General features: G+C 50.4%; 5 protein-coding genes across 10 annotated transcripts; 3 read left to right on the top strand and 2 right to left on the bottom strand.

The window, feature by feature from the left end:
- The first annotated feature begins 1,227 nt into the window (after positions 1-1,227).
- FVEG_06722 (hypothetical protein) lies at positions 1,228-6,558 on the top strand. 2 transcript variants are annotated; one of them, XM_018895130.1, is made up of 2 exons: positions 1,228-5,378; positions 5,427-6,558. In XM_018895130.1, exons 1-2 carry the CDS (start codon positions 3,245-3,247, stop codon positions 6,446-6,448), a joined length of 3,156 nt encoding a protein of 1,051 aa, XP_018752342.1. In that variant the 5' UTR covers positions 1,228-3,244; the 3' UTR covers positions 6,449-6,558. The 2 variants fall into 2 exon arrangements, with proteins under 2 accessions (XP_018752342.1, XP_018752341.1); XM_018895129.1 differs by having other exon boundaries at positions 1,234-6,521.
- Positions 4,920-8,906, bottom strand: FVEG_06721 (CMGC protein kinase). 4 transcript variants are annotated; one of them, XM_018895128.1, is made up of 6 exons: positions 8,726-8,906; positions 8,400-8,571; positions 8,284-8,356; positions 7,299-8,231; positions 6,914-7,245; positions 4,920-6,868 (listed from the first exon to the last, which is right to left on the bottom strand). In XM_018895128.1, exons 2-5 carry the CDS (start codon positions 8,462-8,464, stop codon positions 7,210-7,212), a joined length of 1,107 nt encoding a protein of 368 aa, XP_018752340.1. In that variant the 5' UTR covers positions 8,465-8,571; positions 8,726-8,906; the 3' UTR covers positions 4,920-6,868; positions 6,914-7,209. The 4 variants fall into 4 exon arrangements, with proteins under 4 accessions (XP_018752340.1, XP_018752338.1, XP_018752339.1 ...); XM_018895126.1 differs by having other exon boundaries at positions 8,400-8,906; XM_018895127.1 differs by having other exon boundaries at positions 4,920-7,245.
- Positions 8,907-9,138: 232 nt separating this feature from the next.
- On the top strand, positions 9,139-13,973 carry FVEG_06720 (hypothetical protein). 2 transcript variants are annotated; one of them, XM_018895123.1, is made up of 6 exons: positions 9,139-9,664; positions 9,774-9,866; positions 9,958-10,043; positions 10,095-10,810; positions 10,858-11,898; positions 11,948-13,973. In XM_018895123.1, the coding sequence occupies exons 1-6, from the start codon at positions 9,626-9,628 to the stop codon at positions 12,643-12,645; spliced, it is 2,673 nt and encodes an 890-aa protein (XP_018752335.1). In that variant the 5' UTR covers positions 9,139-9,625; the 3' UTR covers positions 12,646-13,973. The 2 variants fall into 2 exon arrangements, with proteins under 2 accessions (XP_018752335.1, XP_018752336.1); XM_018895124.1 differs by having other exon boundaries at positions 9,139-9,866.
- Positions 12,906-14,841, bottom strand: FVEG_06719 (hypothetical protein). The gene is made up of 2 exons (XM_018895122.1): positions 14,547-14,841; positions 12,906-14,498 (listed from the first exon to the last, which is right to left on the bottom strand). The coding sequence occupies exons 1-2, from the start codon at positions 14,565-14,567 to the stop codon at positions 13,050-13,052; spliced, it is 1,470 nt and encodes a 489-aa protein (XP_018752334.1). The 5' UTR covers positions 14,568-14,841; the 3' UTR covers positions 12,906-13,049.
- Positions 14,842-15,641: 800 nt separating this feature from the next.
- Positions 15,642-18,359, top strand: FVEG_06718 (mitotic spindle assembly checkpoint protein MAD1). The gene is made up of 2 exons (XM_018895121.1): positions 15,642-15,776; positions 15,850-18,359. Exons 1-2 carry the CDS (start codon positions 15,654-15,656, stop codon positions 18,037-18,039), a joined length of 2,313 nt encoding a protein of 770 aa, XP_018752333.1. The 5' UTR covers positions 15,642-15,653; the 3' UTR covers positions 18,040-18,359.
- Positions 18,360-18,475: the final 116 nt, after the last annotated feature.

Here is an 18,475-nt window from a genome sequence, read left to right as displayed (position 1 = left end):
CTTTGTGGCTTTGAACCCCTAAGACATTCGATTCTAAGCACAAACGCAAGCAGCATTGATCCGATGCGGCCATTTTGAACCGCAAGAGAAGGAAAGAATATCAACAAATGCGGCTCTCTCGACTCAACTGAGAAGCTTTGTTGCTATCGTGACGCGGCCTCGACTGGCTTGACTGAATTTAACATTCAACAGACTGCTGATGCTATTGATCTTTGTTGCCGAGTGGTTGATTTAATGGCGCATATCGCGGCGATTTAACGACTCAATCCTACCTGGCGTGCCGCAACCAATCGTAAGACGACAGGGGCTTTTGTTGTCTGAAACCAAGCAGCCAAGGGATGAATTGCTCTCACATGCTTGCATGCAGTGGCGATCCATTGCAACCTGGAATACAGGTCATCAACCAGCAAACCAGGCAAACAAGGCCACCAGCATTCTTTGCTTTCTTTTTGCGAGACACAAGACATGCAGCGGCAAGTCGATCATGCTCTGGTACTTCTGGCATTGACAGTTGCAAACTTTGAGCCTGTACTAATGCTCTGCTTATCTTTGAGTGATTGGTATCACGAGCTGATAAGTCACATCCGCGCCTCGGTGTATCGATAGTGTATTTCGTGCTGTAAGTCGACGGTTTGAGAAGTGATTACAGGGGCTCCGTAAGCTAATTGGCACACTGTGTGAGCCTCAGCCCTCCGTTCATTGTTAGTAAATCGATGGTTCTCAATGGTTCCTTCAGCGAGCGCGTAATGCAAGAAGTATCGTGAAAGATGAAATCATACAAGACATAGCCTGATAGCATCGCGAAATTATTCGTGTGCTAATCATGATCTCCTCGATAATAGATAAAAGCAGGCTCTTGGAGTGACTTGAGGCAGAACGATAATATTTCCATGATTGGCTTGAGGTCTAGGTTAGCTCGGATGTTGTGGAGAAGAGTTGGGACTGCTTTCCAGCCGTAGAGCACTTGTAACAAGCTTTCCAACGTATAATCTTGAGACGATATGAAGATTGTAGTTTTCCCCTGCTACCCTGAGAATATACGGTAGTGATTGGTAACGTAGAGATTATGCACAAATAACTCGCTCATTGGAAACTCACACCTTACATTACGAGCTGTGATTGGCTCAGCCGATCGGCGTGAGTCAAGGTGGCTCAAGGTTCAAGGTGGCTCAAGGTGAGAGTCATTGTTTCCTGAAGAATAAAATTTAAAGTAATTTTTTCTCTCTAAGTTAAAAACGTTGTTATATATCAGTCCTCTCAGCTACATATATAATCCCTCGATTTCCTCTGTCGGGAATGAGGCTCATGCAGCCCACGACAGCCTGACCCGCCCATCTTCAGAAATCGACCACGGCCCTAAGTTTAGCCACGGTCCGTGCTCCGTGACATCATCTCACCACCAAATTTCATATCATCATCAGCCTTGAAAGCCTCACCCGAATTAGAGCCTAACCGATCTTCAGCCGAGCGGCACCTGTCACTACATATTGAACTACACCTACGTCGGCATCCTTATCTAATTATCACTTAATTATCACAGCCATGAAGCGGTCTCAAGGGAAACCGACCGGCCGTGGTTTGGAAGGACCCCGCTCCGGTTTCTCGGGCTTCGGAGGCTTTGGCACCGCCGCCTCAGGGACTTCATTGTCGTACCTCGCTGAGCCTCCTTCATTTGCTGCTGTCTCGGATCCGAATGTTGTTGTGTCGCTCAAGAACATTCTAAAGAAGGACAGCACCACCAAGGCTAAAGCGCTCGAGGAGCTACTAGCTTATGTACAGGCTCATCCATTTGACAAGGATGGCGGGGTTGAAGAGGACATCCTCGACGTTTGGGTCCAAATATATCCTCGCACATCGATAGACAACTCTCGCCGAGTGCGCGAACTGACGCACAACCTTCAGTTTGAGCTCATGAAATCAGCCCGCAAGCGTTTTGAGCGCCATCTGCCAAAGATCGTCGGTGCATGGCTTGCCGGCCTGTATGACCGCGACCGTGTTGTTGCAAGGGCTGCTAGCGACGGTCTAACCTCGTTCCTCAACACCCCTGAAAAGGTCCTTGCGTTTTGGACCAAGTGCCAGGGCCAGATCCTTGACTATGCCATTGATGCTATCCAGGAAACACAAGATACCCTGAGCGATGAACGATCAACGACGGCGGAGGATGCCGAGGCAAAGTATTACCGGGTTGTTACTGCTAGCTTGTCACTTGTCTTGAGTCTACTACAAAAGGTCGAGCCAAGTCACCTGGAGAAGTTGCAATCTCGATACGATGACTTTTTTGCAGAGGAAAACGTTTGGAAGACCATTACTTTCAATGACTCGTCGGTCAGGAAGACAGTATGTCAGCTGCTGTTCGCCACCATCGACCGGAAGTTGCCATATGCCGATGATGCGAAGGTCAAGCAAGCCTTCATCACAGGAGGTCTAAAGACCAACCAAGCTGGCTCGGCGCTCGAATATGTGCGAGCGCTGACAAAAATGACCCAAACATATCCCGATGTTTGGACATCGACGAAGACACCGACCGGTCCAAAGTCTCCTCTTGGCAGGCTGCAGGCATTCGTTGCAAAGGGATCTCAAGGAAGTCCGCCCAAGTTTTGGGAGTACTTAGATCAGCTTCTGATGGTTCTGCCATCGGATTTGATCACACCCGAGGTCGCTTCCCAATTTTTGTCCTCTCTCAAGTCTGGCATCACACATCGCGATGAACCTCGAACGAACACTTCTTATGCATGGAAGTGCTTCATCGACACAGCCAAGCGTCTCCTCAAGAACCTCCCGGCCGAGGACCAACTACCATTTGTGCAGGAACACCTCTTTCCTCTTATTGAGCAGTTCTTATTCTCGGTGTCAGAAAAGACTGTAGCTATACCACTTGGTCCAAACGCGATTTCCGTCCTGGTCGAAGCCTACATCGCCACTGTCCAAGCGTCACCATCCGTGGTATCCGCGTCCAAGGAAGAATGGGACCGCCTCGCCAGTGTCTTCTGTGCCAAGATCTCCGGATCATTGCCAGAGGTTTCGCGGGAGTACCAGCAATCTCAAGAAAAGATCTCTGAGGAAGGTCGACGGTGGTTCGGTCTCGTGGGCCAGATTGAGGAGAAGATAGGTGATCTGGAGGAAGACGTGCCAGACCACACGGCTCAACCCTCCCTCAAGGCCATTTCTCAGAGTATCACACTGCTGGGAGAGCCGGAACTTGAAGCCATTTGGTGCAGCTCGAATCATCGAATATGCATTGAGTATGGCACCTCGCTTATTCGACGGTGAAGGGGCTGTAATGCTCTCGACGTTCTTCACTGCTTTGGCTCGTGATGATGCTGCCAAAACTGTCACTTCGCCCTCTTCAAGGTACCTTCTCTCCTCGCTTCATCTTTTCGGCTCTGTGTCGACCCAATTCGCACCTATCTGGAACTCTTGGGTCGAGGCTGTCCTCGATCTACCATCAGAGGCTACTCGTGACGTCGCCCTTGCATCACTGATCTCCAACGATAGAGGAGCTGTTCTCGCCAAGGGAAACATGGACCTGCAAAAGCACATTATCGGCCAGGCTGTTCTTTTGGCGGTCGGTGGTAGCAACGATTGGGAATTGTTGGAGGCTGCTGTCACATATCAAACTCTTACCGACAGCAATTACCGAGACCTTGTTCAAGCTCTTGTCGAAATCCTTGAGAAGGAGCCTTCGAAGACGGAATCAACCCTCCAAGCCTTGGAGATTACTGCCAAGGGCCGACCAGAGCTGTTCTCCCGCGATGAGCGCGTTCACACAACATTGGTAGCTCTGCTTCTCGGTCTCTCTGAGCTTGAAAATTCCACTATTTCTTCAAAGGCGACTGCCATCCGCAATCTCCTCGATACTCACACTGACGGAAAGTTACCTGTTGTTGCTGTCGTTCAGGCCAACCTCGAACGAGCGGGAACGCAGTCTCTGGACATTAACACGTTGGTGTCACAAGCATACAACGCGGTCTCGAGTGATATCCCCTCTGAAGAGCTCTTCCCAAGCACCAACGTGTGGATGAAGGAGCTCGCGCCATTATTGGAACTGTCCGTCAATCCTGCTCTATCAATTACTAATAGCATCGGTGGTGCTGCTGCTCTGGTAAAAGGAGCTCCTCGATCTGCCAACCTGAGAATTTATCGGGACAGAAAGGGACGTGCCATTCCTGCAAGGATGGCTCTTTATGTGTCTCAGCTTTCGGAGAAGCTTCCACTGTCTCAGTTGCCCAAACCCTTCCAGCTTGAGTTGTTGTATCTTCAGTGTCTGACTGTGCAGCTCATCTCTGATCAAATCACCTGTATGGAGGAGAACCGACTGTGGCAGACTCTGAAGCATGCTGAAGGAAGTGCACAGGCCGAAGAGTTCGTCTCCAAGACACGTGGGATCTTGAATCAATTGGCTGTTGATGCTAGCGCCTGGAGCGACTCAGAAGAGAAGCCGATCATCCAAGACCTTATTGATCTGTTGACCCAACACTCTCAGGAGCTGACACCCAGAGGTCTATACAGTGCACGTGCACTCAGTGAGCTTATTCAATTCCTAGCTGAGGCACATGGGGCATCATCCAGTTTCGAAGATGCTCTTCTGAAGCCTGATGTTCTCAAGATTAGCCCTACTACCGTCCTGCCGGCTTCGGCTATCATTACTGGGTTTGGCGAGACTCTGCAGCCATCCAAGATTGCAAACAACTTCTGCAACAAGGTCGTGAGTGAGATCGCAGGAGCCAAGGCAGATAGTGACAAGACGTTGATGACTCTTGTTCTTCTGTCTCAATGTGCTCAGATTTACGAGGCGGGCGAAATGCCAGTCGCTAACAACCGAATCGTTTTTGCCGTTCGTCAAATCACCTCTTGGCTTGAAGAGCCCGAGAGCTTGAGCCCGGCTCTCTGTGCCGAGATTTGTCGGGCATTGAACAAACTGCTACCTTGTATGAAGGACGTTTACGGATCTTACTGGGAAAAGACCATCGAGTTTTGCATATCGCTGTGGAACCGTGCACACGAGTTCGAGTTGAACGAGGCTCTTCCCTTCATTCACTCCTCACTCAAGTTATTCAAGACAATTGAGTCTTTGCAGGAGCCTAACGACGATCTTGAGGATGCCCTGAAGGAGTACGCCAGTGCCAAGCCTAGGGCGTTGATTGAGCTGCTGCGACTTCCTCGAGATACTCGCTCTCAGCCACTTGAGATTGTGGATGCCATGCTTTGCCGAGAGGCCCAGAAGATCTCTCTGCGACATGTGCCTGATCTGTCTGATATCTTTGGCTTGGTGGCGTCGGAATCGCGGGACATCCAGACAGCTGCGTTTAACCTGCTTCACCAAGCTCTTCCTGAACAGCAACAGCAGAAGTCCATTGATGCTTTGCTGGAAAAGACAGGTATGTGTAACGGTCTACACCATGAGGACCAGGAATTGACAGTCTCAGACGCCCGACTCCCTGACGAACTCCTCTCACTTCTTCTTGACGCCCCTACGCTCGAAAAGTACTCAGATGAAATGCTCGCCGAATTTCCCTCACCTATCCGCTCATACCTCCTCTCCTGGAAGCTTGTCTTTGATGCTTACTCGACATCATCGTTCAAGATCCGAAACGACTTTACCGACAACCTTAAGCAAGATAATTGCGTAGGGCCACTGCTAGACTTCATGTTTGATGTGCTAGGTCACTCAGCTGCTCATCCGTTGAAGTTAGAAAAGGTCAACCTCACTTCAGAGCACATCCAAGACTATGATGTCAAATTGGCAGAGTCGGAGCCCGAGGAGAAGGACATGCAGTGGCTATTGGTTCATCTCTTCTACCTTCTTCACAAGTACACACCTGGCTTGTTCCGTGCTTGGTACATCGACTGTCGCTCGAAGCAGACACGGATCGCTGTTGAGTCGTGGACAACCAAGTACTTCTCACCCATCATAGTCTCAGACGTCCTAGATGAAGTCCAAAAGTGGGCTGATAGCCAGGAGCCTCCTGCTATGGACGAGAAAGAACTTGTTGTACGTGTCGCGCGATCCTCCAGAGAAATCATAGCTGGCTATGAAGTCGACGAGGATCAAGCAGCAATTGCCATCAAGATCCCTCAGAACTACCCCATCGAGAATGTCTCTGTACAGAGTCTAAACCGAGTCGCTGTCAATGAGAAGAAGTGGCAGAGTTGGATCATGACGACACAGGGTGTCATCACCTTCTCCAACGGCAACATCATCGATGGTCTTCAAGTCTTCAAGCGAAACATTCTCGGTGCGCTTAAGGGGCAGAGCGAGTGTGCTATTTGCTACAGCATTATCTCGACTGACAAGCGCATGCCCGATAAGAGATGTACTACTTGCAAGAACTTGTTCCACAGGACGTGTTTGTACAAGTGGTTCCAGAGCAGTAACCAGAATACGTGCCCGCTGTGTCGAAATCCAATTGACTATCTGGGTTCGGATACGAAGAGACGGCAGGGTTAGGAGGAGTATCATAGTATAGTATAGAAGATAGAATAAAAAGTTTTGTATTAGCATTCAATGTTGTGTCCTGGTAGAGATATGGTCAATGGTGCGTCTACACTTTGCCACCGCCATCTTCGTTGTCCGAGTCCTCTTCGATGTCCGAGCATCCCGAGTCCCCATAGAGGTCCGAGCCCTTTTCGGTGAGCTTCACATTCCTGCCTTTCTCATCATCCGCATCCCCCTCCTCGTTGTCGGAGCTCTCCTCAACAAGCTTTGCACCACCATCTTCCTGGCTCTCCACACATCCACTCTGCTGGTCATCCTTCTTGACAGTGTTTTCGTTCTTTTCGGAGCTCTCAGCCTTATCATTCTCGGCATTATCGCGCTTATGAGAGTTCTTGAACTAATCGACCTCGGAGGGGATGGTTTTGTTGTTATCTGGTTGATGTTAGGGATGTTGAGAGAAAAAGGTGGATTACATGCCTTCAGGGGCGCCCATTGTGTCTGTTTGGAGTGTTTTTGGAGCGTAATTGGAGCATGTATTTATTTATAGTGTGTTATAGTGTTGTTTTATGTGTGAAAGCGTTTTGGATGCGTTGTGTTCTTGTTTGTAGCGTGTAGTAGTGAATCAATGAGATTGGTTGACGCGAAGAATTTCGGTCGGGTTATAAAGATTAAACGAGGCAGGGTCTAGCATTGGCAATGGATACGACGGTGAATTGTTCATTGTTGGAAGGCAACGCTAGCACTTCAGTGATATGATGCTCTGCCAATTGACCTCAGGGGTTTACGGCCAAGGCTTTGTGGGCAAGAGCCTTGGGTTATCTGTCAGTTATGTTGCTAGGACGGGAAGTGAATTGAGACTGACCTGTTCAGCGGTAAGTCGCTGACTGTCGTAGCGAAGCAGCGATGACACGAGATCGATAAAGTCAAGGTCTACATTGGGAAGAAGCTCTTCCCAAGGCCGAGCGGGGAAGACAGTCCAGAGCTCGAAAGGTGCGACCTTGAACTGTTTCGCCTCGGGCCATGTCTCAGGCGTGGGCGTACCAATGGTCTTGAAGACGCTGAGGATAAGACCAAGCTGGTTGCCATCTTCATGGACAGCGCGAGACTCGAATATAGGGGTTGGAGGATCGCGGAGTGCTTCTGAAAGCATGACTCCTACTCCCCACATATCAACCTCTGGACCATAGGATTTATGTCCAAAGAGAACTTCTATCGCGCGGTAAGGGCCTGTTCCGATGTCGAGGATTTTATCGTCTGCTGGTTCTGATTGGGTTGATAGCTCGGGATGCCATGCTGTGCCAAAGTCGGAGAGATATGCTGGGCCGGTTGAAGATGAGAGGAGGATTGCAGACGGTTTGATGTCTCGGTGAATGATGCCTTGTGCGTGTATATCTTTCAGAGCGTGCAAGACATCTCGAAAGATAGATCGGACGGCATCAAGCGGTAAAGGACCGTTGGCAAGAAGGTCTGCCAGAGTACACGGCATGAACGGAAAGACGAGAACAAATCTCTGCTCCTGATCGCGAAACGTTTCGAGGAGGGGAATACACGGTTCTCTCAATCCCTTGAGTATCCTGGCCTCCCTCTGCGGATTATGCGGCTCGATATCCTGATAAGTCACAATGACTTTAAGCGCCTTATCACCCGAACGAAAGACCTCTGAAGTTACACCATCCGAGACAGGTCTACAGTTCCCATACGGCCCAATGCGTATCCCAGAGTCACCCTCCTCTTCCTCCTGGGGAGGCGAAGGCGTCGGTGTCGAGGTTGGCTGACAGGCGAGATTATACTCGTCCTAGGCCATGTCAGCGGATCCGCGAGTTCTGGACCGCTGAAGTTGGGCGCACCTGAGTAGAAGCGATTTGGTAGGCGGCCTGTTCTATGGCGATGGCCTCACTCATGCTAGCAAGGGAGGCTTGTCTACGGGAGTTAGTATTTGTACATTACACATTAGGCTACTTACATTCTTTGAATCGTCTCATAGCGCTGAGACATGGTCAGGGCAGCTTTCCATTCCGGTAGTTCCATTGTTTTTTGCTTTGCAGGGTTTGTTTAGATAGATGACAGGTCAAATTGGGATCTAAAAAGTCAATTGCTGTCAAAGGATTATAGCACAATAGATAAAATTTCCCCGCCTGACGGTAAGAATGAGCAAAGATCAGCCTCTGTTACTGGGATGTCTCAGGTTTTGAGGATCTTGTTTCTGGTGGAAAAGCAGATGGAGAACAGGCCCGCTATTTCATAAAGCAGAAACAAGGCCAAGATGACGAGGAGCAGGAGGTATAATACCTAGTTATGCAATGCCTGTAGAGTCAGAACAGATCAATATTTTTTCATTATAATATTCTTGAGTAGGTATGATGCTTCATCAGGGTTCATTAGAGTATTTATCGAGTACCGAGACTATGAGGTCATGTCGTGGCCTCGTGACTCTAACTTATTTTTGTTAGGGAACTTCTCGAAGGCCTCTAGAGAAAATTAACCAACCACCAAACGTTTTGCCCATTAACTTGGCTCAGGGAGCAAGAAAACATGGGACCTTGATGTAGGGTGTCAGAATAAACTCAGCAAACTGTCCCCCAAGTTTAGGCTAGATTCATCTAAATATTTTTATGCTCAGGGCCAAGGTCCTGAGTTTTCTTTCCTCCCCTAGCTTAGCTCCACCGTCTCCAAGCTAAGCTACCCCAGCCCAAGCCCAAACAAACCTGACTCTGCCAGCCCTGTCTTGTTTCGCTCACTTTCAGCGCCAGCCTCTCTCTAGTTATTCTGGGTCAGGGCCCTTTTTAGCCGTTGTCGTCCCAGCCAAGGCATTAAGTTACTCTTCTGTCTTGTTTTCCAACCTCGTGTCCCGTCCCCGTCCATCCTCGGCTGCATCGCATCGCATCGCATTGCATTGGCATTGGATCTACGCTTTCTGTGGCAATAATACTCACCTACTCCTCAGAGTCCGACTCTTCCGATAATATCACAATCATCTGATCTGCTACGGATAACTCCTTTGTTACGTAGCTCATCATCATATACGAACGAACTCGACTTGTCTGTCTACCTCCGAATCTCGACCGACCCCTCTCGCTCAACCGAAACCGCCATGCGCATCTCGTCCTCGAGCGATTAATCCTATAATTAATTCACTACTCCCTCATCCGCATCTATACATAATTACAGTAATCCTTTGCGCTGCCCATCATGGAGGATATGGCCAGGGCCGAGTATCCCGCCATGCTGGTGAGCTAAATCCCCTCGACCTCCAATTCTATCGCCACGAGCGACAATGGAGGCAAAAGTCGATACAATACCAGGCTGAACATTGGCTGACTCTCATGCGCTTTAATAGGCAACTCTTCAGCCCAGCCAGGCGGTGCATACTCTTACCGAACGAATGAAGCGCATGTCCCGCGTCAACACCGAAATTGCCGACTGGCTCCAGGTACGACAACCCGCAAACCGCCAATGGCTACGCAACGACATGGCATCAAGCTGCGAGCCTCATCGACTTCCCGCTAACCAATTCTACGCAGGAGCGCCGTCGCGTGGAGGATCAGTACGTGCAGGGCCTCAAGAAGCTTGCTACCTTCAAGGTTCCCAACTCCCAGTCTGAGCTAGGGTAAACATCCCTCCTGAGGCCTTTTTATCGCAATCACTCACAGAACTGCAGTGTCTTCCAAGCGCCGTGGAATAGAATCATCGACTCGACGGAAAACATCGCCCACTCGCATCATCAGCTTGCCGATCGCATCGAGAGAGACATCGAGCATCCGCTGCGCAATTTTGCCAACCGCAAAGATGTCCAGAACATGAACACCATGTCTAGCAACCTATCGACTATGGCCAAGGACCTCGAAGATTCCCAGAATCAGGTCGACAAGCTCACCAAGAAAGGAGGCCGTGCAAACACTTCAAAGGTCGATGCAGCCTCCTCCAAGCTCGAATCTGCTACAGGACAGTGGGAGTCGCAGGCACCTTTTATTTTCGAATCTCTCCAGGCCCTCGATGAGTCACGAGTCAACAACCTGCGTGATCTTCTCACACAGTATCAGACACATGAATCCGATTCAGCTGGCCGTGTGCAAGAGAATGCAATGGAGACTCTTGCTCTGATGCTTGAAATCGACACCGAAAAGGAGATTCAGTCATTCGTGCACAGGGCTACGGCTGGCAAGGCGAAGCTTCCTACGAGGACATCAACACGGCAGTCGTCTTTTGCAGGCACAACTCCTTCGACACCAGTGCCTCCCAGCACAGCCGATAGCACCAATTTGCCTGCTCAAAGTGCTCATACATCGTCTCCTGCGCCTGTTCCAGCCCCCGCCTCTTCCCACGCTGGCGACGATGATATCAGCGAACACAACTCGGTTCCACAGGAAAAGCCAGGTAGGTTCATTGGCAACTCTCGTTTACTGGCCACTAATAGCTTCAAGGTGGTAAATTGCGCCGCCTCGGTACCATGTTCGGTGGACGTAGGAGACAGAGCATGCACGCCGGTTTCGGCCAGCTCTCTCCTGGAAAGCTAGGTCCTAGCTTTGGACGCATGGGAACCAGTCACAGCCAAAGCGACCGCGGTGTCTCCCCTCGAGGCTCCTCCAACAACCTCGCAGAGCACCACCGATTGTCATCTCTAGCAGAAACTCCCGATGTGCCCAAGCTGCCCAATAACGAGACCGACTCACCCAGGCCCGATGCCTCGCATGAGAACACGAACGGAGTGTCGCACAACGGAAACCTGCTCGACAGCCCGATCCCACAAACGACCGGGGGTATAGTCAACGGTAACCATGAACCCGATCTGTCAGATGTCCAGCCTCCCCCTGGTCCTCCACCATCGCACAAGCAGGAGAACCAGTCCCCCGCGCCGCAACTCGCTACCAAGGACGCTGAAGGATTTACCGTTCCACCACCAATGAACGACCCCATCTCCGAGGCTCAGCGTGAAGCTAAGGAATCTGGCGAAGATCCTGACCAGCTCCTCAAGGTCAACATTCAGCAGACGCCTGTGGAGGACGAAGATCCAGAAGCCAAGATGGCTGCTCTTTCTAGTGTCGCCAACAGTCTCAAGCTTGGACCGGCAACTCGTCGTAGTGGTACAGTGAGAGGACGTCGTGACGTGCGCCATACTATGTATGTGCCACCGCCCAACCTCCCTGAGAGCGGTACAGATTCGTCCCTGAGCGCCAGACCAACATCTCCAACCTTCGCACAATCTCTTTCCAAGGGAAGTGCAGTTGCAGCCTTGGCGTCCGAGGCTAGCATTGCTGGCACTTCGGATACACAGTCTGTGAGGTCGGGCAACTCATTGGGTGGTCTGAACCATCCTCAGCATGCGCATATGACTGCTCCAGGACTAAACACGTCTATCATTGAGAGTGTCAATGCTACATTTGAAGATGGTGTCGTCAAGTCAGCAACCATTACTGGTGAGATTGCATTCGTCAACAACCCCAGTGATTCCGGTGATGCAAAGAGTAAGCAATCCCCAAAATCACAATAATTACACTCACTAACACATATCAGGCTACGAGACTATTCGCATCAACAACTTTTCGGCCCTTGAGCGCATCGGGCCGAACCGCATCTTTGTGCAGAACTCATCTCCTGACCATAATGACCAATTCAACCTGGATCTATCTCACCTCACGCAGAACGCGCCCGCATTCTCATACCGAGTATTTTCCGAGGACTCCGAAACCCCTACACTGGGCGAGCATGCTCCTCTCTCCCTGAAGCCCGCGTGGAAGCCCCAAGGAGACAAACTCGGCCTCTTGCTTCAGTACCAGCTCAACCCATCGTCAAAGCTCACCGCCCCCGTAACACTACACAACGTTGTCATCGTCGCCACCTACGAAGGCAAATCCAGTGGTGCCCAGACAAAGCCCGTAGGAACACACCTCAAGGACAAGCACCTCGTGTACTGGCGCATCGGCGATCTCACCCTCACAACGGAACCTCACAAGATCGTCTGCCGCATCATAGGCGCAGAAGGCGCAGAGCCTAAGCCGGGCCACATCGAAGCACGTTGGGAGTTCACAGCCACAGGCGATCAAGTCATCGGCAGCGGTATCTCCATTTCCAGACTCGATGAGGGCAAGGGTAAAGGCAAGGATATCTCTGAAGACGATCCCTTCGCAGACGACACCGCCAGCACAGAACACAAGTGGGTTGACGTACCTATCTCGAGAAAGCTCGTGAGCGGTAAATACGAAGGACGGTAGTGGGTAGTGTTGAATAATTTTCACGTGCATGGATAGAAAACACAAGATATCTGCCATATCTTGGCGGCGCATTGAATAGCGAGCGTAATGGGGCTTGTTCCTGGGGGTGAAGCTTTTTTTCACTCTTGTTCATTTTGTTACCCATCTTCATCTGTTTTTCTTTTCTTAGTATAATTTTCTCTTTGTATGCGTATTTTGTATGTTTAAAAACCACAACCTCGGGAGGAACAGAAAGTAGGCTTGGAGCTGAAAGAAACAGAACCATGATGAATCATAAAAATGGACAACTATGTCCAGAGTCTTTTTTTGCTACTTCGCTACGTCTATACCAATTCGCTTTTTGTCCTTGTACTTCTCATTCATGGTACGTGAAGTTGTGCGTTAATGTAAATATACAGAAATGATCACGCCTTTTTGCTCTTTTTACTATCTTGGTCCTTCTTGTACTTTGAATACTTCTCCCCGAGATAGCGCCACGTTCTCGAGAATCCACCCATCAATAAGCCCTTGATACTTTGCACGGTACTTGGCCAGTTGACCGTTTGCTTGATAACGATGCGCACCGTTTCGTTGAGTTTCCGGGCGTCGTCTGTGGCGATGCGGCGCTCAAACTCCCCGCCCTGCATCTTCTTAACGGCGCCGCCTTCTTCGTCCGTTGAGGCTTTCATGAGCTCGTTGAACTCTCCGCGGGGGATGCCGAAACGTCTTTGGTACTGGAAGTATAGACGGGAGCGGAAGGTTTGGGGGAGTCGTCTGACCATGTTACCGCGACGTTTGGGATCCATGTCTTGTTGGAGTGTGTTGCCGGCTTCGGGGTTCATGATCCAGTCTGTGTCGTCGATGCGGCATGCACCCGTAAAGTCCACGTTGGGAAGGGTCTTGACGAGAGGAGCGTAGAGACGACGGAAGTGAATGATGTTGTTGTCGACGATGTTTGTGACTTTGCTCTTGTTCTCTGTTGGGAGAGCCATTCGTGGATCGCCTAGATAGCTTAGGCCAGCGATGGTGCTGTAGAGTTCAGCTTCGGTGAATTGTGGTGGGAGGAGGAGAAGAGCTGTTCGGACTGCGGCGATGAGGTTATGTTGGTTGGCGAGTCGGACGCGAGGATGGTCGCGGAGAATCTTGACGGGTTTTTGAAGACGACCGGCGAGGTATAGACTATCCCATGAAGAAAGGTCGCGAACGAGGTTATCGATACTTGTGACGCCGTACTTGATGAGCATGCCGTTGACCTCGACATAAGGGTTAAAGTAGACACCAGCACCCCAGTTCTGCACTCGCGATACCACGCCTGAACCTAGCGATGCAAGTCCCGAGTAATGATCCCGATGTTGCTTCATGTTTATCGAATGCCAATGCTCAACATGCGAAACACCAAAGATAAAGTCCAGCACTTTCGGCGATCCCTTCTGCGACTTGATCAACGCCTCCGGTGGATTCGGATGCACAGCGCGAAAGTCTGCTTCCGAAATACTAGCCTTGGAAGGGCTCTGCGGAAAGACACCAGAGCCGTAAGCAAAGCAGTACATTATCGGCGCGTTGAACTGCCGCAGCATAAGGCGCAAAGCTTCCTTTAGCTCATAGTTGATGATCATGTGTTGGTTCGCGCCGAAGAGTCGATGTGGTAGGTCGGCGAAGGACTTGATGGATGTGTCGAGGTCTTCCCATTCGCTGCTGAAGACATTGAGTTTACTGCTTGGTGCTGAGGATGCGCTGCTTGCGATGGAGTCGTTGGAGCTTGAGCTTGAGGAGGAGGGCTTTGAAGAGTTGGAGTAGGATCGTGGGTATTGTGTTGGAGGGATTTGGCGTAGATGGGAGGATCGGAGGGATATGGCGCGGGTGGTCACAGAGGACTAGAGATGTTAGAGGACAGTGGAGAGGTAGGGGAATATAGAGCTTACCCGGAGGCCAATTGAGGCCATTGTTGAAGATGTAAGTTACCAGAAAGTGATGTAAGAAGTTGACTTGAAGACTGAAAGCTTAAGAAGTACAGAGTAGTATAAGAGATGATGTTCAGCTGAAGCTCTTGATACCGAGGTCGTTAGCTCGCGGAAGCTTCGGTCCCAATCATCCAAGAACAAGAAACCCTCTAAACAAGCGCAAGCAATAAGAAACGAATAAAACCGTCGTCGACGTCAGTGGAGCTCAGTTTTTGTAAGCGGATGGATCGCAAACTTCGACTTCGGTGATCGTCGGGTCCTGAAGCTTGACACAAGGGAAAAGAAAGAGAAGTGGGTCATGAGGGAGGTGGGATGGCCAATTAGGAGAGGCTCTAGCGACGGGGGACAGGGATCCATCTTTCTCAGGTACGGAAGACGTCACTGGGATGATATCTATCGACTTGGCAGGCTTGGAGAGAGGATGCGTTTGCAAGGATGCGTCATTGGAGGAGTGATTGGGGAGTCTTTCAGGGGGTTGAGGATGTGTTTGGTATGAATTGGCTTGGATTGGACCGTTGGTTTGTGTGAAACTCAAAGAGCTTTTGTAACGGTGAAATGCTACCAATTTACAAGTAGAACGACGTAACGACAATAGGACCATTGTTGACCAACCCTGATTGTTACAACAATAACAGTTGGTCCACAAACTTTTAATCGAAGAACAGAGACTAACCCTAGCGTTCTCAATGCTAAATTAGCCCGCCGTTATACGTCTCCAGAGCTCAAGAAGCTTCATGGAGCTGGACGCAAAGCTTCTTCTAGCGTACCCTACACATCAGCTCAACATATCCTAGGCAAATCTCTAGACCCGAGCAATCTCAGCGAGAGCAACTCATCACACTATGCGAATGATCAATTCATCTCTCTTCCAAAGCTTCTCACAACTCTTCTGCAGCGAAACATATTCTATGCCGCAATTCTCTTTGGCATCATCTTGAAGCCCACTCTTTCAACGCAAGGACCAGTTGGGTCACGTGATAACGCAAGCTACCGTGGTGATCGCAAACAAACCTTCTCCAGACCGCGATCTTTCATTCATTCAAGCAACGCGACCCACGAGACTTAAAAATGCGCTCATTTACGCCCAACGAAAAAGATGGGCGTGGGAGCAGGCGAGCCTCTGTCAATGCCAGATTCCGAGCCAGCACGTCTGCTATGGACAGACCTCAGACATCACTACGACAGTCCAGGGTAAGTCAACACAAAACAAAACAAACATTCCCGAGCTCGAATAAATGTTTCTGACCGCGAACCTTGGCTGCAGATTTCCTCTTTCCGCTCGAGCACACGACCGACATACGATCTATTAACAGGACGTGATTCGGGTGATTCACATCTCCCTCGGCCCCAGTCTCGACAAAGCCACGTCGCTGAGTCTGTCCGCCCCGGTTCGCGCGAAAGTCATAAGGAGAACATGGCGCCCCCCGACGCGGACGAGTACGAGAAGTACAGGCGAGAGATTGAGTCATTGAAGGCTGAAATTGGCACTCTACAATATCGAATTCAGACTGCCGAGCAGGAGAAAGAGATTGCGACATCGGAACAAAGTAGCAAATTGGAGCAAGCTCGACGGCGCGAGCAAGATGAAGCGCAGCACCGACAAGCGGCTGAGGTTGAGCGCGAAAAAGCGGCAGCGCAAACGGAAGCTCTTAGAAGAGAATTGCAAGAAGTCAAAGATTCGATTGATGGGGATAAGAAGCAATTAGAGCGCAAGGTTCGTGAAGCAGAGGATGAGGCCCGCTTGCTGCAGGAACAGCTTGAGGACCTATCCACAGCGAAGGACGATGCTGCTCGAATCGCCGACCGAAAAGCCACGGACATGGAGATGCAGATTGCGGCGGCGCAAAAGACTATCCAAGAATTTGAGCAGGAGAGCGAGCAGCGGGAGAATGTGCTGCAGCAGACACAAGCTCAATTGGCTGAGAAGGATGGAGTCATCGCGAATCTGGAGGCCGATGTTCTACGACTTAAAGCGCAAAGCGGTGATGCAGAGACGATGGAGATTATCCGACAGGAACTTACCGAACAAGTTCAGCATATCCGAAACCTCGAGGCGACGAATCGTGATCAGCTCTCCGAGCTCAAGCACCTACGAGCATTGAGCAAGGCAGTCGAAGTTGTCGAAGAAGAGAAGCGAACACTACAGCGAAAGTTGGAGTCGGCCGAATTGGTTGAAGCAGAGCTTACCGAGGCGCGTATACAACGACAGCGATTGGAAGACGAGCGCTTGGCCTGGTCGGCGTATCTACGAAACGCTGCCGAGACAGACGAATCCGAGTTTGACTCACCCGAAGCTGTTGCGAGAGCCCTCGTCGAAGAAAGGTTGACGAATGCCTCGTATGTCGAAAAGGTTGGCGCTCTACAGGCTGAGATCACTGCTGCTCAGAACACGATTCAATCGCTCCGCGACGAGCAGGCTCAACTCAAGAATGAGGTTGAGAATGCAAAGACTGTGGTCAATGCCAGCAACGCCGACAAGGCCCGAATGCGACTGGAGCGCCAACGTGCCCTGGCCGTCAAGGAGGTCGAGTACCTCCGCGCACAGCTCAAGACCTTTGACACCGAGGACGAGACGCTTCAGCCAGAACAATTCGACCAAGCCCGTGTACAGCGCGTGCAAGAGCTGGAGGATCTCGTCGATAAGTATAAGATGGAAGTCCAGAACCTACACGCTGAGCTATCGTCAATCGAGCCCTCAGCACCAAGCACACCCCAACCCGCGACAGGAAGCAAGCGCTCGAGAGCGGAGGATGACAGTTCTCAAGAGCAACTCGGTCAACTCACGCGAAAGAAGCGTATGCTAGAGGAGCAATTGACCAAGTCGCAAAACAAGATTGCCCTGCTAGAGAAGGACTTGTCCACCAGCAAGGAACAACTAAAAGCTGCTAAGCAGCAAACACAAACACGCGTTCTATCACTCAAGTCCAATCCCACATCAGATTTCGAAGCTATTAAGCGCTCCACCCTCGAAGCACTAAAGAAGGAGAACGAAGACCTCCTCGCAACCCTCCAGTCCAAGAACGCCAACTCCACCATCCCCATGATCCCAACCTCCGTCCTCGCCGCAATGGAGCGCGAAATCACCGCCGCCAAAGCAGAAACCGCATCCGCCGAGAAGCGTACGCGCCGCCTAAAAGAAGTCTGGGGCTCCAAATCCCAAGAGTTCAAGGAAGCCATCTTCTCCACGCTCGGCTGGACTGTGACGTTCATCCCCAACGGCAAGATGCGCGTCGAGAGCACGTTCTACCCCTCGCAGACAGACGAGCACGAGAATTCTATCGTGTTTGACGGTGAACGGGGCACGATGAAGGTTGGCGGTGGGCCGAGGAGTGATTTTGCACAGAAGATTAGTGATCAGATTGGGTTCTGGGTTAGGGAGAAGGGATGCATTCCTGGGTTTTTGGCGGCGCTGACGTTGGAGTTTTATGATGAGCATACGAAGACTTCGAAGTAGGGAGCGAGGTGGATGTGATGATAGTTAATACCCCTGTATATTTGTGTTTATAATGAAGTCAGTTGAGGATTGTATTTAGGAGGCATGGCTGATGTATTTGCTCATACATCCCTGGACTCAGGTACTTGAACGATATGGCTCCCTGAAGCTTTAAAATGTGATATAGAGCTCCTCAATCGACATCCCCCCAATCAAACTTGGCATTGGTGTTGTGAGCAGTGCATCACCATATCAATGGCGACTTGGTCGATGGTTGGTGACTAGAGAGGGATTCCTGGATGGTTAGAATATGGGAGAGACGTGTTGAATAAATAGGTATTTACGGGATTGCGATACCATACTTCGACCTTGGGAAGCAAGATAACTTGCAATATGAGATTGGGATACTAGAACAAAATGATCTGAAGCTTTACTAAGATATCTTAAGATTCACCAA

Source organism: Fusarium verticillioides, chromosome 7 (genome assembly GCF_000149555.1).
Source record: "Fusarium verticillioides 7600 chromosome 7, whole genome shotgun sequence".
In the NCBI taxonomy this organism is placed as follows: domain Eukaryota; kingdom Fungi; phylum Ascomycota; class Sordariomycetes; order Hypocreales; family Nectriaceae; genus Fusarium; species Fusarium verticillioides.
This window is presented reverse-complemented; position numbering and strand designations above follow the sequence as displayed.